This window comes from Oryx dammah, unplaced genomic scaffold (genome assembly GCF_014754425.2).
Source record: "Oryx dammah isolate SB20612 unplaced genomic scaffold, SCBI_Odam_1.1 HiC_scaffold_13, whole genome shotgun sequence".
NCBI lineage: Eukaryota > Metazoa > Chordata > Mammalia > Artiodactyla > Bovidae > Oryx > Oryx dammah.
The window spans coordinates 7,728,389-7,753,781 of record NW_024070197.1 but is presented as its reverse complement, the minus strand read 5'-3'; the positions used below and the strand labels follow the sequence as shown (position 1 = coordinate 7,753,781).

General features: G+C 41.7%; 3 protein-coding genes and 1 non-coding gene across 11 annotated transcripts in view; 2 read left to right on the top strand and 2 right to left on the bottom strand.

The window, feature by feature from the left end:
- The window catches only part of ZNF613 (zinc finger protein 613), a 39,264-nt gene extending 13,922 nt beyond the window's left edge, over positions 1-25,342 (top strand). Inside the window, exons 1-6 of one of the 8 annotated variants that reach the window (XM_040252034.1) lie at positions 11,877-13,920; positions 14,438-14,483; positions 16,217-16,424; positions 18,021-18,147; positions 18,432-18,524; positions 23,223-25,342. In XM_040252034.1, coding sequence (XP_040107968.1) covers positions 16,410-16,424; positions 18,021-18,147; positions 18,432-18,524; positions 23,223-24,922 — 1,935 coding nt within the window. In that variant the 5' untranslated portion in view covers positions 11,877-13,920; positions 14,438-14,483; positions 16,217-16,409 and the 3' untranslated portion in view covers positions 24,923-25,342. Of the gene's footprint in view, positions 1-11,876; positions 15,717-16,216; positions 16,425-18,004; positions 18,148-18,431; positions 18,525-23,222 lie in introns of those variants that run through there. The other 7 variants (XM_040252032.1, XM_040252037.1, XM_040252035.1 and 4 more) reach the window with 7 other exon arrangements.
- LOC120871956 (zinc finger protein 432-like) overlaps positions 1-25,393 on the top strand; it is a 57,174-nt gene that overhangs the window by 13,889 nt on the left and 17,892 nt on the right. The window contains exons 3-5 of the mRNA XM_040252028.1: positions 16,217-16,424; positions 18,021-18,147; positions 18,432-18,524. The gene's annotated coding sequence lies outside the window, so the exon portion shown is untranslated. The remainder of the gene's footprint in view (positions 1-16,216; positions 16,425-18,020; positions 18,148-18,431; positions 18,525-25,393) is intronic.
- Positions 293-11,379, bottom strand: LOC120871998 (zinc finger protein 182-like). The gene is made up of 3 exons (XM_040252134.1): positions 10,841-11,379; positions 3,969-4,095; positions 293-2,944 (listed from the first exon to the last, which is right to left on the bottom strand). Exon 3 carries the CDS (start codon positions 2,383-2,385, stop codon positions 1,057-1,059), a length of 1,329 nt encoding a protein of 442 aa, XP_040108068.1. The 5' UTR covers positions 2,386-2,944; positions 3,969-4,095; positions 10,841-11,379; the 3' UTR covers positions 293-1,056.
- TRNAW-CCA lies at positions 18,927-18,999 on the bottom strand. Its single transcript has one exon. It is a non-coding gene; the product is annotated as a tRNA-Trp (tRNA).

Genomic DNA, 25,393 nt, shown 5'->3' with positions numbered 1-25,393 from the left:
TCGATCCCTGGGTTGGGAAGATCCCCTGGAGAAGGAAATGGCAACCCACTCCTGTATTCTTACCTGGAGAATCCCATGGACAGAGGAGCCTGGTGGGCTGCAGTCCATGGGGTCACAAAGAGTCGGACACGACTGAGCGACTTCACTTTCACTTTCACTTAAGGTACCTTTGGTTGTATGATACACTAATATTTTGTGTACCCATTTCTCCATTTAAATATGTCAAGCGATCAACTGTGTGCTGCATTTTCACTTAAGCGTTATTAATACACGGGACAATTTTTCCATCTTGGGTTCAATGAAAACAAAAGTTTTACTCAAGAAAGACTCAGAAATTTCCAGGCCCACTTACTAATAAAGCATACAGTGGGGCATGGTAGAGGTGGCAAGATATTAAGTCATAAGATTCTTTTACTAAAATAATGAACCATGTAGTTCAGTTACAATTCATGTCGCCTTATGATGATACAAAGACAGAGTGCAGATATTCTGTGGTAAAATTTTATGACATTTAAGCACATGATCTAGGGAGTCACAGTCATTGATGCTCACACACCCAATTCCCAAATACAAAAGTCATGTTATTATTAAAATAGGTGCAGAACATTTATAGATTTTCACATGGTTCTGCTATAATTTTTGCTTTGTTTTCTAACTACTGTATTTATTTACATATTTAATAATTTCAGTAATGCTGTGTATTATGTCAAAATTACAGGAAATGAATTCCCTCATAAATGATACCATGAAAGCATGACTTTCCCTCTAAATGTCAATTCTCTGTAGCTGAATTTCATACCGACAACATCCCCACCATTAATACATACACAGAAGTTCCTATTTGTTCCCTCTAGCCTACATTCAATTGACATTTATCGGGAAAGGTATTTCCTCCTGTCTGGCATTCTATGTGGTACCACTGTCTGATAAAAGTAACGTGGTATGAATCTGGAAAGTGTCCAAATCTGCTTCATTCTTAAGGTTTCACTCCTACGTAAACTCTGGAGTGTAATGAGCTATTTCCTTTCAATGACAACTTTTGGATATTAACTTTCTTCATGACTTTTCTTGATGAGTTTTCTGATGTAAAATGAGGCTAAATTTGTGGGAGAAAGTTTTCCAGCACTCACTGCATCTGTAACATTTCTCACCTGTGTGAGTTCTTTGAGATATAGTAAGATGTGACATCTGGGCAAAAGATTTGACACTCATGGCATTCGTGGGGTTTTCTCCCGTATGTGTTTTCTGATGTAAAACAAGGCTAAACTTCAGAGGGAAAGTTTTCCCACATCCACTGCATCCATAGGGTTTCTCTCCTGCATGGATTCTCTGATGAATGATGAGGCTAAACTTGTGGGAGAAAGTTTTCCCACATTTGTGGCATTGATAAGGCTTCTCTTCAGAGCGAATTCTCTGATGAATAAGGAAATATGACTTCCGGCTGAATTTGTGGCATTCACTGCATTTGCAGGGTTTTTCTCCTGTGTGAGACCTCTGATAAATAGTGCGATGTGACTTTTGGGTGGAAGCTTTCTGACACTGATGGCATTCGTAGGGTTTCTCACCTGTATGAGTTCTTTGGTGTAGGATGAGACTAAATTTGATGGAGAATGTTTTTCCACGTTCACTGCATCCATAGGGCTTCTCTGCTGCCTGAGTTCTCCAGTGAGTGTTGAGGAGTGACTTTACACTAAAGCCTTTTCCACATTCACTGCAATTATAAGGGTTCTCTCCTGTGTGAGTTCTCTGACGTCCGATGAGCTCAGATCTCTGGATGAAGGCTTTCCCACATTCACTGCATCCATAAGGTTTTCCCCCTGTATGTGTTTTTTGATGTAAAATGAGGCTAAACTTAAGGGGAAATGTCTTTCTGCATTCATGGCAACCATAGGCTTTCTCTCCCGTGTGAGATCTCTGATGAATAATGAGCTGTGACTTATTGCCGAAGCTTTTCTGACATTCATCACATCTGTAGGACTTCTCTCCTCTGTGTGTTCTTCGATGTAATGTGACTTGTGACTCATCACTGAAGCCTTTCTGACATAGGCAGCACTCAAACCATTTCTCTCCTGTGTGGGTTCTCTGGTGTAAAATGAGATGGGACTTCTGGCTGAAGGCTTTCTGACACCCACTGCACCCGTAGGGTTTCTCTCCGGTGTGTGTTCTCTGATGCTTAATGAGGTCTGACTTCTGGGAAAAGGCTTTCCCACAGTCAATGCAGCTGTAGTGTCTCTGCCATTTGAGTTTTCCAGTGTTTAATAAGCTGTGACTTACAGCTGAAAGCTTTAATGTGTTCCCTATATTCATCGTATTTTTGTCTATTAAGAATTTTCTCATGCTTAGTATAAAGAAATAACTTGTCACATTGATTAAATTCCACTTCATTTCTTGTGTAGCTTTTATTCTGAGTAATACATTCTGGATTAGGTTTCAAGTATTTCCCAAGTATGTCAGGTGTATGAGATATTTGTGCTAAAGAAACTTCAAGGTTTAAGCTCAGAGAAGATACTTTTCCAAATGCATTATCTCTGTGGTGACTCTCCATAGTTTCCAGGTTGCCATGGTTTACTTCGTGCCAGTCTCTGTAATTATCAACTTGCCAGGTGTCTTCTAGAAACAGACCAATGAATCCACAATGACCATGTAACACAAGGAAGAGGATCTCCGCAAAGGCCAAAGAGAAAAGAGGAAGGGAGACTGTGAGTATAAACCTAAAGTCTGTGACATTTATAATAAAAGGAGATTTAAAGATGGGAAAAGAAAACAGGAATAAACTACAAGCATCTTCCCAGGTAACGATAGTGGTAAAGAACTCGCCTGCCAATGCAGGAGATGCAGGTTCAATCCTTGGGTCCGAGAGATCCCCTGGAGAAGGGCATGGCAACCAACTTCAGTATTCTTGCCTGGAGAATCCCATGGACAGAGGGGCCTGGCAGGCTACAGTCTATGGGGTCACAAAGAGTCGGACACGACTGAAGCAACTTAGCATGCATGCACAAGAGGCATGAGAGATACACAGAATGAGAAGAATGGAGAATTTATGTATGCTTGAATATATAAGAAAAGAGAGCTATTAATATAAACATGGATTAAGGAGATGGAGACAAGGAGAAGGCAAGTACACTGAGGATAACAGAGAGAAAGATTAATTAGGAGAGCAAGTTCCAAGATGGACTAGAGAGGGATCTGATCAGAATATCTAAAATAAAGAAGTGTGTGTGTGTGTATTTTTTAAACCAGGCAAAAGAGACGTAATACAGGTTTCCCAGGTGGCTCAGTGGTGAAGAATCTACCTGCCAATGCAGGAGACCTAACATGGAGAGATTAAAATGTGAAGTCACAGCACTTTCACTGCCAAGGGCCCGAGTTGGATCCCTGGTGGTCAGGGAACTAAGATTCCACAAGCCATGCTGCATGGCCAAGAAAAAGAGAAAAGGAGTCAATGTTCGCGTTAGGTGGGAACTCAGGTCAGCTGTTCTGAGTCATATTGAGAGCTTAAAAATTTCAAGAAGATTTCTCCAGATATTTTTGAGGTGCCTCCCTCTTTCTGGCCAGCAAAGACTGATATTTCCCTTTATCCCATGGTGCTGGTTTTTCATTCACCGGAATGAGTCTGACTCTGGATTTTTTCCTGTTATCCATGGTGCTTGTTGCAACTGGTAGAATGCATGTGCTTTGGTAACATCATACCCTACTCAAGGGGAATTACAGAGGACCCACAGACCCAAATACAAGTCCCCTGTAGAATAAGGTTATATTTAAGGGGTTGAACAAATTCCAACTTGGCCAAGAAAAGAACTTTTGCTTTGGGAGTGGGAGAAGAAAACTAAGAGGCCAGAAGGTACTAAAATCTATGATGTATGAAACTCAAGTCTAGAAAAGTAAGGCAGTTGTAAGACTCCACCCCTTCCATCCCTGAGAAAGAAAAGGCAGTCCACTGCCTACAGTACCCAGAATGCTCTTCTTACCCACTGATACTAAGTTGATAAAATTTTCCAGCATCACATCTTGATACAAGTTCTTCTGAAGGGGGTCCAGTAGCTGCTACTCCTCCCAGTTGAAAACCACAGCCACATTCTAGAATGACACCAAGCCCTATAATAGAACATTCCTATTCATCCTAAAGGAATTATCATTGATTACCACTATGAAGATAAATAGGAATGTCTCAGAAGTTTTCCTGTAAGTTTTCCCATGATGAGCTATTTGACTGCTTTCTGTGTAATAAGTTTTGCATTTTACTTTGTAGGAAAAGCCAATTTTTTAAAATTTAAAACTGAAGCAACTGAGCACACACCCGAGATGTGTTCTTACAAATCATTGTTGGGAAAAGGAAACAAAATCCACATGACTTCATTGAGAAGCTTCTGCCTGGTGTCTTCTGCCTGTGCTTCTATTCAGTCATTCTGAGACTCACATGTTCATCAATTCACAAAAGAAGAATAGAACAGAGAATATCCTTAAATCTTTAATCTGGAAACCACCTACAGCCTATGTGTATGCACCTATGACAATGTATTAAGTATTCCTTCATAAGGAAGACTTTCTTTTACCCTGAAGGAACACACTAGCTTACAGAGAGAGAAATATAACACATTGCTCTTTTGAGTCCTGTGAGGTCTTCTAGAGAATCACTGAGTTTGAGTCATGGGCCCTCAACTCAAATTCATACAAATACACATTTACATATGTGAGTACTGACACAGGAAGTCAGAAGAATATACATAAGTTTTTGGATTATTTATCTTGCAGGTAAAGAAAAAGGACTGATGGGGGACATATGGGTTTAACTCTATAAGCTTCTGGACTATATGAAACTTTGACACTGAGAATATCTTAAGCTTCACTAATATTATCAATGTGATTTATATTAGAGGTCTTGGGCCACATTGTAGCAACTTGACTTCTGGAAGTTGCTTGACTTCTGAAGTTGTCCACGGGCTGGACACCAATGTCAGCCATTGATGTAGTCAGGCTTCCCTATGTGACCCACTGCAAATAAAAAGCCTAGACACTAATTAGCAATATCAGAGATGTGTTGTTGGGCTTCCCAGGTGGCGCTAGTGGTAAAGAACCAAAGAACCCGCCTGCCAATGAAGGAGATGTAAGAGACGTGGGTTCGATCCCCAGGTCAGGAAGATCCCCTGGAGGAGGGCACAGCCCACTCCAGTATTCTTACCTGGCAAATCCCATGGACAGAGGAGTCTGGTGGGCTACAGACCATAGGGTCACAAAGAGTTGGACACAACTGAAGCAACTGAGCACACACCCGAGATGTGTTCTTACAAATCATCGTTGGGAAAAGGAAACAAAATCCATATGACTTCACTGAGACAACAGGAAGCTTCTGCCTGGTGTCTTCTAGACCTGGCCTTACGTACCATTTTCTGTTGCTGATTTTAATCTGTATCCTTTTGTTGTAATAAATCATAACCATGAGAATAAATGCTTTGCTGAGTACTGTTGAGGTCTTACAGCAAATCACTGAAACTGAGGATGGTCTTTGAAACCTGAAAAGATACATGCCATCGCCATAGGGCCCATAGGGCCCACTAAATTGTTCATTAGATCTAAAATTTATCTTCCTGCATTTTTGAAGCATAAAGTAGTACATTGTACATATCTGTAAGCTAGTATATTTGTGTCACCATTTGTAATGTTTAAGAAATTCTCACTCATTATAGAACAAAAGTATTATGTATCCAAAAAAACTGCTGCTGCTGCTGCTAAGTTGCTTCAGTCGTGTCTGACTCTGTGCGACCCTGTAGACGGCAGCCCACCAGGCTCCGCTGTCCTTGGGATTCTCCAGGCAAGAACACTGGAGTGGGTTGCCATTTCCTTCTCCAATGCATGAAGGTGAAAAGTGAAAGTGAAGTTGCTCAGTCATGTCCGACTCTTAGCGACCCCATGGACTGCAGTCTACCAGGCTGATACTTAATTTTTTTTTTTTTTTTTCAAAATTTGTAATGTGTTGCTCCTACATAAGCTCTCTGGAAACAATCATAACTAATGGGACACATGTAAACACTCGAAGATCCATCCTAGAATTCAGTGTCACACAAAAACTGTGTGGACAGAATATTTATACCCACTGAATCCATGAGGATTATAAATGTTTACCACCAGATTTTGGGGTGACTAACAAGGCAACAATAGATAAGTGGAAAAACAGGGGATACCAGAGACAAGTTTCTACTCTTTATTTATTTATTTTGGCACACTGTGAGGCACGGTGAGATGTTAGTGTACTAACCAGGGATCAAACCCATGCCCCTTGCAGTGGAAGGACAGTCTTAACCACTGGACTGCCAGGACTGGCACACAGGACTCCCATGTGTTACTAAACATTTAGAGCCTCACAGGCTATAATCTATGTTCTAACTTCAAACAATTTATATAAACATATGATTTATAAATTTTATAAATTTATTAGTAAAATTTATGTTATAAAATAATAAATTTTATAAATTTATAAACCTTACTGTGAAGTTGGTCTTTTGTCTCAGTACTTCTTTCTGAATTCAGACATTCATCTTTCCATGCTGTGTGTTGTATAGAGTAACCTTCATAAATACTGAATAAACATTTTCTCTTAATATATGTATTATTTAACCTCCTAAAATCCACTAGAAAGCCGAAAGGAAAATAAATATGCAGAATACTACTCACTTGGGATGCAGGCATTTTCTGGAGCCCTAGGTTCAGCCAGCACCTCTTGTATCTGCTCTCTTGTTGGTTCTGGCTGCCTCCCTGCAGCTCCAGTACAAGGTCTCTGGTGAAGGACGCCAGGCTGCTCTGGCACCTTCAGTTCCTTCCTTCACTGGAACTGTTTCATCCCAGGAAGCCACGACCTGGGGATTACAGAAATTCACTCCTGTGACAAACTATAACTGGAAGCACAATATTTTTCTGAGTTGTGTGAGTTTTTATTTGTATGTGGTGGTAGGTTAACGTGATAGTTTAAGGAGAAAAAAAGTACCATATACTACCTGATGGTCTATTTTACAAGAAAGAAACACAAGCAACAAAGCTATCTTCATTAAATTATGTAATTGTGCTAAAACTGTATTGAAAACTAAATCTACATTTAGAGAAGGGTCACTATAAAGAAAATTTTTTTAAACTAAGTTTTTAAAAGGCTAAAATCCAGAGAAACAGTATATATATGTGTATATATGTGTGTGTGCTAAGTTGCTTCAGTTCAGTTCAGTTCAGTCGCTCAGTTGTGTCTGACTCTTTGCGACCCCATGAATCGCAGCACGCCAGGCCTCCCTGTCTATCACCAGCTCCTGGAGTTCACTCAGATTCACGTCCATTGAGTCAGTGATGCCATCCAGCCATCTCGTCCTCTGTCGTCCCCTTCTCCTCCTGCCCCCAATCCCTTCCAGCATCAGAGTCTTTTCCAATGAGTCAACTCTTTGCATGAGGTGGCCAAAGTACTGGAGTTTCAGCTTCAGCATCATTCCTTCCAAAGAAATCCCAGGGTTGATCTCCTTCAGAATGGACTGGTTGGATCTCCTTGCAGTCCAAGGGACTCTCAAGCGTCTTCTCCAACACCACAGTTCAAAAGCATCAATTCTTCGGCGCTCAGCCTTCTTCACAGTCCAACTCTCATATCCATACATGACTACTGGAAAAACCATAGCCCCTGGACTAGACGGACCTTAGTCGGCAAAGTAATGTCTCTGCTTTTGAATATGCTATCTAGGTTGGTCATAACTTTTCTTCCAAGGAGTAAGTGTCTTTTAATTTCATGGATGCAGTCACCATCTGCAGTGATTTTGGAGCCCCCCCCCCAAAAAGTCTGACACCGTTTCCCCATCTATTTCCCATGAAGTGATGGGACCAGATGCCATGATCTTCGTTTTCTGAATGTTGAGCTTTAAGCCAACTTTTTCGCTCTCTTCTTTCACTTTCATCAAGAGGCTTTTGAGTTCCTCTTCACTTTCTGCCATAAGGATGGTGTCATCTGCATATCTGAGGTTATTGATATTTCTCCCGGCAATCTTGATTCCAGCTTGTGTTTCTTCCAGTCCAGCGTTTCTCATAATGTACTCTGCATATAAATTAAAGAAGCAGGGTGACAATATATAGCCTTGACGTACTCCTTTTCCTATTTGGAACCAGTCTGTGTGTTCCATGTCCAGTTCTAACTGTTGCTTCCTGACCTGCAAACATTTCTCAAGAGGTAGGTCAGGTGGTCTGGTATTCCCATCTCTTTCAGAATTTTCCACAGTTTCTTGTGACCCACACAGTCAAAGGCTTTGGCATAGTCAGTAAAGCAGAAATAGATGCTTTTCTGGAACTCTCTTGCTTTTTCCATGATCCAGTGGATGTTGGCAATTTAAGCTCTGGTTCCTCTGCCTTTTCTAAAACCAGCTTGAACATCAGGAAGTTCATGGTTCACGTATTGCTGAAGCCTGGCTTCAGTCATGTCCAATTCGTTGTGACCCTATGGACTATAGCCTGTCAGGCTCCTCTGTCTATGGGATTCTCTAGGCGAGAATACTGGAGTGGGTTGCCATGCCCTCTTTCAGGGGATCTTCCTGGCCCAGATCAAACCCAAGTCTCTTATGTCTCCTGCATTGGAAGGTGAGTTCTTTATCACTAGAGCCATCTGGGAAGCATGTGTGCATGTAAGTGTGTGTGTGTATACTGGAATAGTGCTTGCTAACCTCTCTTGGGTACTTACTATGCGCTAGGTATTCTAAGTATTTGAATAGTTAGTACTGGTAATTTTTTAACCAAATGGGAAAAGCAGCAGAGGTTTAGAAATGCCCAAGTTCACATAGTAAGTGGCAGAATATGAATAAAAACCTAGGTCTGCCCAAATCTGAAGTCCATATTCTTTTCTCTGAGTTAAATTTATCTGCAGGTGTTCTAACTGCTCACCTGGAAAACCTAAAAGGATCAGTTCAAACACATTAGTAATAAAAGGAGTTCAGTAAGGCTATGCTGCTGCTGCTAACTCATTTCAGTCATGTCTGACTCTGTGTGATCCCATAGACAGAAGCCCATCAGGCTCCCCTGTCCCTGGGATTCTCCAGGCAAGAACACTGGAGTGGGTTGCCATTTCCTTCTCCAATGCATGAAAGTGAAAAGTGAAAGGGAAGTCGCTCAGTCATGTCTGACTCTTCGAGACCCCATGGACTGCAGCCTACCAGGCTCTTCCGTCCATGGGATTTTCCAGGCAAGAGTACTGGAGTGGGGTGCCATTGCCTTCTCCTCAGTAAGGCTATTGAAGAGAAAAAAAGTTGATTACTTTTATACCTATAAAATAAAAATAACTGAAGGTTCAAAAGAAAGAGAAGCTGTTTGAAATGGCAGCAAACATAGATAAGATCTAGGCATAAACTTAACAAGCAATGTCCAGACCTATGTGAATATTTCAAAGTCATGTCTATCCAAATTAGTGCAAAGAATATAACTTCAGTCAACACTGCAAGGAGATTCACATTGTAGAATACTACGCAGCTATCAATAAGACTTTGTACCAAAAGTCAGTAATCTGGAACAATTTTACCATATAAGGTTAATTTTCTTTTTTTGAAGGTTTTGAAGTTTCTTTAAAAATGCAAATTATAAGCTATTTATGCACTGTTATCACATTTTTGTAATAAAATGAATCATAGAAAAAATTGGAAAAGGAAACATATCAAAATTTTAACAACGTGTATTTATGGTTACCAAGATTTTGGATGTAGGAAAGTCCTCTCATGCATCAGAAGGATGAAAAAAGGAAGGATCCCAGAGAAATATGCAGTAAGTTTGAAAATTAGAGGGGCAGATACCACATCCTTCAGAATAAGCATTTAACCTTAGATTTTATGTAAATCTTGGTCATTACAAAGCACTGTGAAGACAGCGAGAGGAGGAGGTGATTTAGAGGACAGAGAAAAGCAGGTTTTTACGAAGGCAGTAATGTAGTCTATGAGAAGTCAATGGGCTTTAAAACACCAAAGTCCTCTAAAATGCAGAGATCTCTCAAGTTCCAACTCCCATAAATTTATGTATCAATGCCTAACAACATCACAGCCAAAATATGGACCACATGGCTATTTCATAGTTCATGACTTCTAACAGATTATCATTCGTTTATCCAGACTCAAATACATAGATCCCCATGACTCTCAGTGACCACTGGGGACTCAAAGACAAGAAACAGTTGCCCCAAGCACTAACCTCCCTACAAGGCCACCCAGAAGGATATTCCAAACACTGAACCCCTCACTAAGTACATCCCAAATATTCGCCCAGGCCAAGAACACCAAAAACACTGAACTGCCAACCAAGGATGTCTGAATCACGAACCTGCCATTGTGGACACTTCCATTAGAGAACCTCCCAAAAGATGTCTCAATCACTGACTTATGCCCGAAGATTCCCCAGTCACTGACCTTCATCCAGGAAAGCTCCAATCGCTGACATCCCTCTAAGGCTGTCCTAAGAACATCTTCCTCCAGAAGACGTTTTCAGGCTCTGACGCACTCTCAAACCCGAATTTCTGACTTCCTCTAACACCTCATGCCATTCACCTCCAATCGATAACATTCCCCCGAAGGATGCCCCAAATCACTGACCTATCCCCTAAGTGCATCCCAGTCGCTGACTACCCCGCTAAACCATGCCAAACACTGGTTTGCCTCCAAGACCGCAAAGTCACTGACCTCTCCCATAAATGCTAACCCCAAGCCACCCCAAATCTGTCTCCACGCTACTGCGACACCCTGACCCCCAGGGCTGCCTTATTTCTGACCATTCTGTTCCCTCATTAACGGAATGCATCCCCTCCCCAACAAGGGCTTGCTTCTCCTAAAGACTCCCCATAGGCCTTCCTTACCTCAAAGCTCATATCTCCACAAAGCTCAAACTGATTCTGCTCCCAGAAAGCGAAACTGAGACCCCTTAATAGATTCTTCACGCACCGCTGCGTGGGTAGCAATAGGCACAGTCCATCACTTTCTTCAGAGTCACAAGCCCGGCTGTTTCACCTCGCAGGTCAAGTTTATTCTCTATAGCACCCGAGTCTGCAGGCTGATAACCGTCACCCCGGGGCGTCCTTCCACCAACGAAAATTCCTTTTAGTTTTCGCGTCTTTGAAACAAAGACACTATGACAAGAGTATGGCAGCACCCTATTAGCTGATATCTATGGGGCCCGCCATTTTGGAAGCCAGCCGTACAACCAATTTCCCTGCCCTACAAAACTTGTCTTGTAGCGATTGTTACGCCAATCGCTAGCGTTGCAAAGGGGAATTAGCATGCTCTAGTCTATCTCGGCGGAATACTGGTGTCCTCCTAGTAAGGCGCACTAAACTCAAACATGTACGCCTTCGCTTTGCCGCTGGTACGTGCGAGGTACAAAACTTCACAGTGGGCGCAGCCATATTTAAAAAGGTGCGCATGTCCGAACCGCGAAAGGAGAAGGCAATGGCACCCCACTCCAGTACTCTTGCCCGGAAAATCCCATGGATGGAGGAGCCTGGTGGGCTACAGTGCATGGGGTCGCGAGGAGTTGGACACGACTGAGCGACTTCCCTTTCACTTTTCACTTTCATGCACTGGAGAAGGAAATGGGCAACCCACTGCAGTGTTCTTGCCTGGAGAATCCTAGGGACGGGAAGCCTGGTGGGCTGCCGTCTATGGGGTCGCACAGAGTCGGACACGACTGAAGCGATTTAGCAGCAGCAGCAGCAGGAGCGATTTCAGGGAACGGTGCAGGGTTTGCAGAAGCCTAGTTGGTAGAGGAAGGCAGCATGCCTTTCTGCGGACACACAGGAAACACATTTAGTTGAAGGAAAAGGTCTTCAGTCAAAGTTGGGGGTGGAAGTTTGATGACATCCCTAGGGTGAAAGGTGAGAGTGTTGCTGGCAGGGTTGAGCTAGCTTGGAGGGGTTTTGTTCTGACTAAGATGAAAGGTAGTGAATTGGGGAGGAATAGAAGATCAGAAAATGTGGGTACAGAATCCGTCTGCAATGCAGAAGATCGGATTCGATCCCTGGGTCGGGAAGATCCCTGGAAAAGGGAATGACTACAGCCACTCCAGCATTCTTGCCTGGAGAATCCCATGGATAGAGGAGCAAGAGTGGGGCACCACTGAGTTACAAACACACTTTTTTCCAGGCCAGAAATTGTTGGGAGAAGTTTCTGTGCAGGCTTTATCTCAGTTGAAATGTTTTCACATTTGTCTAGTGAAGAATCGTTTAGAATTGGAGTTGTTGAAAGAGAGAGAATGAAAAGTTTGAATTGGATTGATTATTCCAGGTTGTTGTCCAAAACTGTTCTATTAGTTGAGTCCACTTTACTAATCTATCCTCCCTCAAGAGCTCCAGCTGAAAAGTAAGAGCTAATTTTTACTAAATGTATGCACATTTTTTTTTGATTAGGGGAGTATTTCAAACATAGTAATTTTATTATTTTACTTAATATTATGAAAGCTGTCAATGGTGGGCAGAAATATTATCCTCATTTTAGATATGGGGAAAAAAGGTCTAATTCTATCAGAGTGCCTGCTTTCTAAATACCTCATCCATCTTTTAGTCTTTGCCTGTTCTAAAGAGTGAAAAAATATTATTTTAACTTTGCTTATTTATTTTACTTGATAACATTTATTAAGTCTTTTGTTGTATTCTTCGTGTGCTGGAGGTTTTGGGAACCTTGGTCCCCAACCTGGGATTGAACCCCGGTCCCCTTTAGTAGACCACTGGACCACAAGGGAATTCTTTTATTAATTTTATAAATTATTTATTTTCTTATATCATTATTGCTTTTTTGTTTTAGGTTATCTTTTTCTTAATCATATTGTAGATATTTATAACTATCAATTCAGCCTCCATTCTCCCCATCTTTTAGTTCAGTTCAGTTCAGTCACTCAGTCATGTCCGACTCTTTGCAACCACATGAACTGCAGCACGCCAGGCTTCCCTGTCCATCACCAATTCCCGCAGCTTACTCAAACTCATGTCCATCGCGTTGGTAATGCCCTCCTCCAGGGGAGATACCCGATCCAGGGATCGAACCCTCGTCTTCTGTGTCTCCTGGATTGCGGCCGGACCTGGAAACTATAAGTACTATTTATTTATATATGACTATATACTACTATATACTGTATACTACTGTAGTTCAACCACTAGTATACTATGATTACTTTTCCTTTCTTGTACGACTTTTTATTCTGCCCGGAATTATCTTATTTATTCCTTACAAAATTTCTGGACTCTCGTTTTCAGAAAGCCCGGCCCTTGATACTGGCTCAAGCTTAGCCCGGTATCAGGGGCAAAAAATTTCCTCGTACGTTGGATTCCCTCTTCCCATTGGCTCCTGGCTACTCTTCTCCCCTTTTCTGGGCGGAAATCAGTGTAGTTTACCGAGGAGGGTTTAAGGTGCAAATCACTGCTGGCTCAGCGTGAAGAATCCTCCTGTAATACAGGAGACGCGAGTTCCATTCTTGGGTTGGGAAGATTCTCCCGGAGAACGAAGTGGAAACCCACTCCAGTATTCTTGCCTTTAAAAAAAAAAAAAAAAAAAAAATCCCATGGACAGAGGAGCCTGTCGGGCTACAATCGGACGCGAAGGAGCAAAGAGGAGCAGAGAAGTGAGGGTGGTTTGGTTTTGTCGCTTATGTGCTTGTGCCTGGCTTTCTGTACGGCAGTTCCTAAAAGATGGCAGCCTTGGGTACCGTGGCGAGCAGAGCGCAGACATTAGCTCCCTGGAAAAGCCGGAAACAAACAAACAAACAAACAAAAACGGGTGTGCGTTCTCCGTACAAATGCCGCAGCCCCTCGTCGGCCGCCGTAGTCCCGCTAGGGCGCAGTAGTAAAAAGAATTCTCGGAAGTGCGGGTTCGAGGAGGTCGCGGTGGGATCAGGAGAAAATCAGGATAGTGTGTGGATTTCTGCGTGGAATAGGATGAGAGGACCGAGGTGTAGTTCGCGTCTGGGTGGGGTGGAGCCATGCTGTCCGTAGAGGAAGAGGAAGCAAGTGGGAGTTGGTGACTGGGCTATTTATGGTTGGGGTGACGTTGGAGTCAGTTCTGAAGGATTCTGGCGTTTAGTCCAGTCGAGATCAAGGATTGAAAATCCGTGATCGGGGTTTTGTGTCTCTTGGCCGTGCTTGATTGAGGACTGCGGCAGGGAGTGATATTTGTCAATAAAAGTGGTGTCTGGTTTGGATTCGGGATTTAGTAGGCGGTTTAATGACAGGATCGGGGGACTCCTGGTTAGCGAACCTGGGTGTCTAGTGCAGGTTTGGGGATAATCCAGTGTTTGCGAGAGGGGTGGTGGTGTCCAGTTGTGTCAGTCGTTGAGAGGTTTGTGAAAGCTGAAGCTGTTCGGTGGGTGGGTGTTTCAAACGTTACTTTCTCCTTCAGCTCCTCAAGTCCAGGGCTTCGTTTGTAAAATCGCCTTTGGCTTTTTGTATCTTTTCCTCTCGGACCGCTAGAAATGAGAGCGTTGTCGGAGACCGAGGACTAAGCACATCTAAAGTGGTAAGGTTTCTACTAAAAACGAGGATTTTGCCTTTTCTGCTCGTTTACTATGTGTGTACCTATACACACTTGTAAATATTTCCTTTCAAAGTTCTAACATATAGAACAATAGCATATAGTACAATAGCATCTCTGTTATCCCAATTCTGTTCTCCAATGATCACGTTTTTTAAAGTTTTCATAAGTTTACTTTTTAGTCTTCATTTTTCTATGCTTGATTTTCACAATTCCAGTAAACTGCCGAAATATTGATATAATTAGCCTCATTTTTAATTTCCTATCATAAATATTCATAATGAATGTATCATACAATTTTTTTTTTCTGTGAAAATTCTTTTTAAAAAATTCCTAACAAAATACCAAGAGACAAACTTAAGCCATTAATGACTGGCATCACTCAATATGTACATTCATTTAGTTGGAATTTAAATGCTTAAATAGGCAGCACTTTTGAGAACAGGTTATGATTCTGGATTTACACAAGAGTGTGGTTCCCTGTCCCTCATCTCCATCTTGATTTTTAACTTTTTTGCCATTGTGAATGGTGTCTTTTTACTTTGGATCTTTTTACTGACTTTTAATTTTCTATTGCATAGAAGAGCAATTATATTGAAAAGATTTGTTTTTTTGCTCACCCTGCTCATTATTACAGGCTTCCCCATCCCCCATGATTTTATTATGAAAATTTTCAAACATATATCAAGGATTACAGAATTATACATTTGAATTCCTGTGCACCTGTCACCTAGATTTTATCATCATGATTTTTTTGTGTTTCCTTTATTGTATATGTATCTCTATATCACTCTTCTATTCATCATCAACCCACCTTTTTACTTTTTTGGGGGTATATTTCACTGTAAGTTGCAGACACTTATGCATTTCCCTCTAAATATTTTAGTAAGCAAATAATTAGAGCTCTACTCATAGTTTTTTCCTAATAGCTTTTTTATTCAAACATCATACAGTTTATCTGCTTCAAGTGTACACTTTAGTGGTTTTTATTGTAATCACATTTCTTGAACTTGTTTTTATACTTTTACTAAATGAGTTATTGTTGTTTTTTTGCCAAGTCATGTTCTACTCTTTTGCTGCTCCGTGGACTGTATCCCACCAGGCTCCTCTGTCCATGGGATTCTCCAGGCAGGAATACTGGAGTGGGTTGCTATTTCTTTCTGCAGGGGATCTTCCCAACCCAGGGATCGAACCCTTGTTTCCTGTGTCTCCTGCTTGGTAGGTGAATTCTTTACTATTGAGCCACCTGGAAAGCCCACTAAATGTGGATATATCCACAAATAATAATCTTGATCTGTACACTTTAATTTTTCCCCCTTGGTTTTCCTTCATTTGCTTCTTTCACACTGTGGAGTAGTTCAGCAGGTCCATGAGCACACATGGTTTCCCGGGCAAAGCTGTCCAGGTCGTCCTGTTTGTATGTTCTCTTTCCAGAAGCTGGCCTGTGATAATTCCCCTGCTGCGGGAGCTTCATGTTGTGCTGGTTCTCTTTTCCCATCTCCCGTTTCACGGTCACCCCACTTCCACCTCACAGAAGGAAGAAACACTATCCACACATTTCCAGTCTTCTATTTTATTGCTCCAGCATGTAATAGCCTGTGAGTCCCCAAATAAAGGGACAAGTGACCTTGAAATTAGGTCAGTGATGATATCAATGACAAACATCTGGGCCCTGAGGAAATGAACACTCAACAGTGACTTTACTTTTCACCCCACAGGTCCTGGCTCCCTGATACATCAAGATACAAGATACGTCAAGTGACATGAGGAGGTTTCCCTTCCTGGACGTCATCACTTGCAGGGACATCACTGCCTTGGCACTAAGATTTCTAATCCGAAATTGAGGAAAGTCCAAAAAGAGACTCAAGACACATCCTAGTCCTTGGCCAGTTCTCAATATATCAGAAGAAGATGATCAAGGACCAGGTAACTTTTTGGCTTGTCTTATTCCTTCCATCATTCTGGGGCGGGGGGGACTGTAAAATGCAATGGAATTCAATAGAAAATAACAAATTGGAAAAGTAGGATTTGTGCAGAAATAAATTTAGATTTTCAGCATCAAGGGAAAGTAGCACCAGGAATATATTGTTAGCGGGATCTACACTGAAGGACTAATGTTGGAACAACGTGTGTGATTGCAGTATCCTATGGGTTATATTTGCTGTCAACTTATGTTTAACATTTCTTTTTTTCCTTTATAATTTTATTTATTTTTGGCTGTGCTGGGTCTTCATTGATGTGCAGGCTTTTCTGTAGTTGTGGCGAACAAGGGCTGCTGTCTAATTGCAGTGCGAGAACTTCTCGTTGCCGTGGCTTCTATTGTTGCAGAGCACAGGCTCTCAGGTACAGGTTCAGTGGTTGTGCTTAGTTGCTCCGAGGCATGGGGGATCTTCTTAGACCAAGGATCAAACCCACGTCCCCTGCATCGGGAGGTGGATTCTTTACCGCTGAGCCAGCAGGGAAGCCCAGGAGTTCACAGCTACAAGTAGATGATCCTGCCACATTGAAGACTTGGTACAGCCTAATAAATAATAATAATAATAATAATAATAAAGACCTGCAGTGATTACGAAGTACATCTAGCAAAAAAGTAAGAGTCTTCTTCACAGGCTTCTTTCCTAATCCCCTGAGTATGTCTACCTCTGTGTCTATGCAGATGTTTGTGCATGGATCTCGCTCAGCTCTTAGGCCTTTGGATGGTGCCCTTCTTTGTATTTACAGTTTCATAAACTGAGTTGGGGAATGTGAGATCTCTCTCAGTCCTCTCTATTTATTGTTCTGGTTTATATTGTTCTGGTCCATCATTATCTGTTTGTGCTGCATTTTGAGTAATTTCTTCAGATCTTACCATTCATTTTATTATCTCTTCAATGTATTTGATATGCTGTGAATTTGACTGGTAATGTAAATATAAATAATGTACATAGGTACATAAGTATTTGTGTGTTTTTGGAAGGAAGCTATGTATTTTCTTAGTTTGCATAATGTGCTTTCCTAGTCTCTCACTGTTTGGACATGTTTGAGAAGGATGTCTTTATTCCTCCTAACAAACCTATCTTGTAATTATAGTGTGCGGTGTTTCTTCACAGTTGATTCTGATAATGGTTACAAAGATTCATGGTGAATGTAGTAATGTGTTCTATTCATCCTGGTGTCACTAGAATACACTTAGTGCCTGGTACATATGTACTTGCTTCAAAAAAAGTTACATATGTAGCAAATGGTTCAACTCTATATTGCAAATGTTTCTAGTTTAGCAAAAGGATTTAATGAGGACTTATTATAGAAACTTCTGATTTGTTGAATGATGGTTGACTGAACAGTTACAGAATATTAGGGGAGACAGGTTTGAACATGGTTAGATTTTGCTTCTATGACAATGTAGTTTAAAAAAAAAATAAAAACACTTCTGTATATAGATGTAGCCTAAATGATAAAAGGGAAGAGAGCAGAACAACTTCCTTCACATGCCTTCCATTATGGTAACCAGAGAAACACTCTAGCAGGACTGTGTTGTTACAGGGATCACTGACACTGGAGGATGTGGCCGTGGACTTCACGTGGGAGGAGTGGCAGCTCCTGGCCCCTCCTCAGAAGGCCCTGTACCGGGACGTGATGCTGGAGAACTATAGCAACCTGGTGTCTGTGGGTGAGGATGGCTCCCCCGGGTCCCTCAGAGAGTCCCCAGTCAGTGGCCTTTCCTATTTCAGCTTCGGCTTCTGAAAGCTCTGCAGTGTCCATGGTGCCCTGAAGTGGTACCTGAGTCTCACTTTCTTCTCTGGTCCCAGACTAGAGAGTATGACATGCCCTTTCCTAAGAGATGAGCCTTCTCTTGGCTGAGCTGCACACTGTGTACTTCCTAAAATATAACTCCACGCTGGCAGACCACAACCCAAGTCAAGAGCCTATCTGTCTCTCATTTCCCATGAACAGGGTATCAAGCCAGCAAGCCAGCTGCTCTCTCCAGATTGGAACGAGGAGAACTGTGGCCCGTGGAAGACGAAGTCCACAGTCGAACCTGTCCAGGTGAGTGAGAGCACCAGCACTGGGTTGGCCGCAGGACTTACATTCTCATCATTCGGAGATGTCACAGCCGTGAGCATCTGATAACATGGAAGCTTGGCTTCCACGATACTCTCATAGACGAGCTCTTTATCTTTTAGGTGTGTCGAATGTCTCTCTTCTTGGATTTCATCCTTGTTTATTTCATCTTGGTCTTGATTTTTTTTTTTCCTCTGAAGTTTCTATTTAGAATTCTCAAATCTTGCTCTCCTGCCCCCAGCACTGTATCACTGACGGTTTCTTCTGCTTCCTTGCTATGAAATAACACCTTCCACGCCTCTCTCTGAAGAGACACGTTTAATTCTTTTTTAAAAATTTTGGCCACACAATTTTTTAGTCAGAACTTGTTTTAGGGAAATTTTTTAGTTCCCTGGCCAGGGATCAAACCTGGGGCCCCTGCACTGGAAGCATGGAGTCTTAACCACTCGACCACCAAGGAAGTCCCAAGAGTTTTAGCACTGTCTTCTGGCAATTATACCTTCTTGCCCCTTTGGATAATATTTATTTCCAGTCCTAACATTCACATCATCTTTGATTGGCAGATAGAGTTTCAACATATAAACTGTGGAGGGAGGAAAGATAAACCCTTAAGGCAGTCTCTGGAACCTTCGATTTCTTTCTTCATAGATCTGTGTTGGGAAAGCCTCGGTCTTCTGTGTTTCTCCTCTGTTCTCACACCACTGCTACACTCACAGCACTTCTGACACCGGATCTGTGTTGGGTTTTCCCCATAATAAGCAGTTCTCTGTGACACCAGCTGTATGTTTGTGTGCTCAGTCGTGTCGGACTCTTTGCAACCCCATGGACTGTAGCCCAGCAGGCTCCTCTGTCCATGGGATTTCCCAGGCAAGGATACTGGAGTGGGTTACTGTCTCCCTCTACAAGGGATCTTTCCGACCCAGTGATCTAACCTGCGTCTCTTGCATCTCCTGCATTTGTAGGTGGAGTCTTAACCACTCGCGCCCCCTGGGAAGCCTGACACCAGCAGAATGTCCTACAGTTTAACTCAGTTCTGACACTGTCTTCCTGGAGAAAGCATCAGATCCCACAGGTTAAGGGCTCCATCACACCAGACACCCCCCCTCAACTCCACTTCCAAACACAAGTCCAGGTTGTACCCTGTGCTTCTGACTCACTTGCTCTAGACTGGGGCTTCCCAAGACTCCCTCCCCCTTCAGGGTCAATTCATTTGTTAGAGCAGCTCACAAAACTCAGAGAACCATTGCACACACTAGATCACCAGTTTGTTATGAAAGGATCTAAGTCAGGAACAGCCAGAGGAAGGAGGTGCCCAGGGCAGGGTGTGGGGAAGGGGCTTAGGGACTTCCACAGCGTGTCTGGGCATAATGCTCTCCCATCACCACCATGTGTTCAGGCACCCAGAAGCCCTCTAAATCCTATAATTGTGTTATTTTTATGGAGACTTCATCCCCCTAGGCATGATTGATCACTGACTTTGTCTCCAGCCCTTCTCCCCTCTCTGGAGAACGGAGGTGGAGGTGAGACTGAAAATTGGATCAGATCCAAGCATCTGATCAAGGTTTGGTCTTTCTGGTGATCAGCCCTATCCAGCATCCCCCACCCCAAAATATAGGGGAAATAGAGCTTACAAAATGACATAGAATGAGAAAGCAATAGTCTGATATATAGAAGGCATAGCTGAGATTTGTGTAAAGATGATGGAGAGCAAAGAATGAAGGTGTGAAGTTGGAAACATGCTAGGTCTTGAGGGAACTGTTGAAAGATTAGCCTGAAGTCCCTTGAAGGCCGGTTTTACGAGGTAGTTGTACAGGAACAAGTGGAATGTGTACAATAAATAAATAAAGTAGATGTTGGTCATATAACTTTAATTTCCAGGCTAACTGTTCTGCTCTTTGTTAGTAGAGTTGCCCCTGAATAACACAGGTTTGAATGGGTCCACTTATATCTGGAATTTTTTTCCATAAATACATAATGGAGTGCTATGCCATCTGAGGTTGCTTGAATCCTTGACTATGGAGGGATGTCTATAAATTTTATCTTTATAAAGTTAAATTTGATCTTGACTTCAAGGAGGGTCTGTACCCCTAACCCTGTGTCGTTCAAGGGTCAGCTGTAATTGAGGTATAGTGGTGGCGTTGTGAGTTTGGTTTATATTATCCTTGTATATGTAGTCTTACTTTTTAATTGGGTGGCAGTAGTGTGAGCTGTAGTTAAGTACATCCAATAGTTCTGAGACAAATGGCAGGTGAACTGTCAAGAGTCCTGACATCAGTAGTGTGATCCTTTAGGATTCCTTAAATGATGGAAACCAGGATGAATATGTAAGCTATTGAAAGAAAAGGCTGTTAGTGGCAAGAGGTAGGCTTAGGGATTGTTACAATGAAATGGGAACAATTTGGATATTACATGTGTACATGTACAAAGGGTAAAAGAAAAAGGTGCCAGTTCCCTAGTATGAAATTGTGTTATAAGATACATATATATCTTGGTCTTTGACTCTGGTTTAGCACTCCTAAAACCCTTGTAGTTTCCTGAGTACAGGACTGCTTATTTCCTTTATCAGTATTGGTATAGTCAATGTTGAATGCTCCTCACTGGGCTTTTTAAAACTCAAAGTTGTGAGACTTTCCTGTTGGTCCAGTGGCTGGGTCTCTGAGCTCCCAATGCAGGAGGCCTGGGTTTGATCCCTGGCTAGGGAACTAGATCCCACATGCTGCAACTTAAAAAAAAATACTATATGCTACAACTAAGACACAGTGCAGCCAATAAATAAATAAATATTTTGAAAATAACCCGAAGGCTTAATGTTACAAAAACTATAAACTTTGACCCAGGCCTTCATCTACTTTCAGTCTACACTTTTTTCCAAATATCTCATCCTATCCCCTATCTTTATATAATATTTATATACAGATGATTCCCACAGTGTTGTTTTCAGTGAGGACCTTTATCAGGATCTGTATGTTCAGTTGAATTCTTCATGTCTGCTTTGAATATCCAGAACCTACCTGAAGATTGATTTGCTTTGAAATGCACACTTGATTTAGCAACATTGTGAACCTCAGTGATAGTCCTCATCTCATTAAAAACCACTACTCATCTATCCAGTGGCCTAGGTCAGGTAATCAGGAATAACACTTGATTCCTTACATTTATCATAGCAACCATGAATGAATCTTGTTTTTTCTCTCTCTAGATTATATCCTAATTTTTTCCACCTGGTTCTCTATTGCTTCCTCAAACCACTATTCGCAATTTGCTCCTGCCTTCTTAATTGTTGCTTTAATGTTCAGTTTTACCCTAACTGGAATTTATGCTCAGTGACAATAAGGACTTTGTTTCTATTTCCTCATCACTGGCATAATGCTTGATACATAGCCATAATTTAATAAAGGTTTATGGATGTATGAAAGTGTGCCACATCATTTGGAAACAAATAGCCCTCTGTTCATTATGAAAGTGAAAGTGTTAGTCACTCAGTTATGTCTGACTCTTTGTGACCCCATGGACTGCAGCGCTCCAGGCTCCTCTGTCCATGAAATTCTCCAGGCAAGAATACTGGAGTGGGTTGCCACTTCTTTGTCCAGGAGATCTTCCTGACCCAGGGATTGAACCTGGTCTCTCATGTTGCAGGCAGACTCTTTACTGTCTGAACCTCATAATAACTTGATTTTATTTTACTCTCTTAGCATACTTTATAAGTTCACAATTACAAAGCAGCCAAATCTGTATTTGCTTAATTTGAATGCTCTAACCTCATTTGTGCCCTATTTTACCCTTTATTTATATTACTGTGTTGTACTCTTGTCCTGGTAATAACAAACATATTTACTTGAAGTTTCTTTCTTTCTTTCTTTCTTTTTTTTGAGTTAAGGTATAGTTGATTTACAGCTTTGTGTTAATTTCTGCTATACAAAGTGTTTCATTCTTTTTCATATTCTTTTCCATTATAATTTCTCACAGTATATTGAATATAATTCCCTGTGCTATACAGGAGGACATTGTTGTTTATCTATCCTGTTTATAATAGTTTACATCTGCTCATCCCAAACTCCAATCCATCCCCTGCTTCCCTTTTGGCAACTACAAGTCTGTTCTCTAAGTCTGTAAGTCTTTCTGTTTCGTAGACAAATTCATTTGTGTCATATTTTAGATTCCACATATAAGTGATATCATATCTTTCTCTTTCTGACTTACTTCACTTAGTTTGATAATTTCTAGGTCCATCCATGTTGCTACAAATAGCATTATTTCATTCTTTTTTTTATGTCTGGGTAGTATTACATTATGTACCACATCTTCTTTATCCATTCGAATGCTGATGGACATTTAGGTTGTTCCATGTTTTGGCTATTGTGAATTCTGCTGCTATGAACATAGGGGTGCATGTATCTTTTCAAATTATAGATTTTTCAGATATATGCTCAAGAGTGGGATTGCTGGATTGTATGGCATCTCTATTTTTAGTTTTTTAAAACATCCATACTGTTTTCCAGAGTGGCTACACCAATTTAATTTACATTCCCACCAACAATGTAGGAGGGTTCTCTTTTCTACTTGGAGTTTCTTTAAACTGAGGTCATAGTGTTGTCTATAAAGAGCCCACCTACCCAAAATTTGTTAAACAGTTTCACTCTTTACCAAGTTCATGGGAAGGTTCATTCTTCTCTTCTTTCCTAGAAATGAGGAAAGATGACTGTCTTCTACAGGAGAACTTGCAAAATCAAAGCTGTCCAAAAAGAGTGGAACGATGTCACGAACATAATGCACTTGGAAATGTTTATCAGAGCGAAAGTCATTGTCCTTTATGCCAAAATCATGATATACTTTACTTACATGGGAAAACACTGAAATCAAACTTAAGTTCAATCAGCCAGAACAGAAACTATGAAGTAAAGAACCCCGTTAAGGCTAATGTAGGTGGGAAATTCTTCCTCCATGCAAAGCATGAGGAATTTCACAGTGAAAGTAAGCTTCCTGAGTGTGGAATTCCTATGAGCACAAATTCACAGATCATTACATGTCTGGGAACTCAACAGATAAATAAACCTCATGTTTGCACTGAATGTGGGAAAGCCTTCATCAAGAAGTCCCGCCTTATCGATCATCAGAGAGTTCACACAGGAGAAAAACCCCACGGATGCAGTGTATGTGGGAAAGCGTTCTCTAGAAAGTCTAGACTCACTGAACACCAGAAAACCCACATAGGAGAGAAACGGTATGCATGCACTGAGTGTGACAAAGTCTTCCCTAAGAAGTCACGGCTGCTTATCCATCAAAAAACTCATACAGGTGAGAAGCCCTACATATGCGACGATTGTGGAAAAGGCTTTGTCAAGAAGTCTCGGCTCATTAATCATCAGAGAGTTCATACAGGAGAGAAACCTCATGGGTGCAGCCTGTGTGACAAAGCATTCTCCAGGAAGTCCAGGCTCATGGAACACCAGAGAACTCACACGGGAGAAAAACCTTATGAATGCACGGAATGTGACAAAGCCTTCCGCTGGAAATCGCAGCTCAATGCACACCAGAAAACTCATACAGGGGAGAAATCATATATATGTAGCGATTGTGGAAAGGGCTTCATTCAGAAGGGCAATCTCATTGTACATCAGCGAACTCACACTGGAGAGAAACCCTATGTATGCACTGAATGTGGGAAAGGCTTCATCCAGAAGGGCAATCTCCTGATACATCAGCGAACTCACACTGGAGAGAAACCCTATGTATGCCCTGAATGTGGGAAAGGCTTCAGCCAGAAAACCTGCCTCATCTCACATCAGAGATTTCACACTGGAAAGACTCCCTTTGTGTGTACCGAGTGTGGAAAATCCTGTTCACACAAATCGGGTCTCATTAACCACCAGAGAATTCACACAGGAGAGAAACCCTACACGTGTAATGACTGTGGGAAAGCATTCAGGGATAAGTCGTGTCTCAACAGACACCGGAGAATTCACACAGGAGAGAGACCCTATGGCTGCAACGACTGCGGGAAAGCTTTCTCCCACTTGTCATGCCTTGTGTATCACAAGGGGATGCTACATGCAAGAGAGAAACGTGGCGACTCAGTCAAGTTGGAAAATCCTTTCTCAAAGCATCTCAGCCCATCACGTCCAAGTGATATGGTACAGAGGAAAAACCCTGTTAGTGTGGTGACTGTGCAGATGCCTTCTGTGGCACCTCAGACTCCATCCCACAGTGATAAGCCCCTAGAAGATGAGAACATAACCCTTGTGGGACAGCTAGGGGGCAGATATGCACCTTCAGCAGATAATAGAATTTGCACAGAAGAGAAACCTAGTGAATGCAGTGAATGTGGTAGCACCCTCAGTGGTCAGTTACATCTTATTTTTGTCACAAAAGACACCCAGGAATAAACTCATTCAATCAAGCTGGAAAACCCTTAAATAAAACCTAGCTCTTTGTGTGGCTGGCGAGTGTATACTGAGACAAATAGTATAAACACAGAGCCTGGGAAAGCCTCTCATGGAAAGATAGACCCTAACAGGGCTTTCATAGGTCACATAAGTTAGTGAGTGAGGTCATAGTTGGCAGAAATGTAATGACTGTGGAGAAGTCCTTCCCCAGAAATAAGACTTCAGTAGGTGTCAGAGTTCACACTAAAAGAAACTGATGGACCTCTGAAGGCAGTAAATGGGTCAGTGGTATGTTCCTTTTCATCGGTTGGCAGAGAAAATCGTAGAAATAAAACTCTGAACACACCAACTATGGCACGTCTTCAGCAAAATATCAGAAAGTGCATGAAGCAAATAACAAATAAACCCTGTTAAAATGAATCTTTTAGAGATGTCTGTCACAATTTTAACATGATATATCAAATTGTATAC

Bases quoted from the DNA above. Each gene is read 5' to 3' on its own strand.
- LOC120871998 (XM_040252134.1), bottom strand. From the start codon at position 2,385: ATGAAGTGGAATTTAATCAATGTGACAAGTTATTTCTTTATACTAAGC.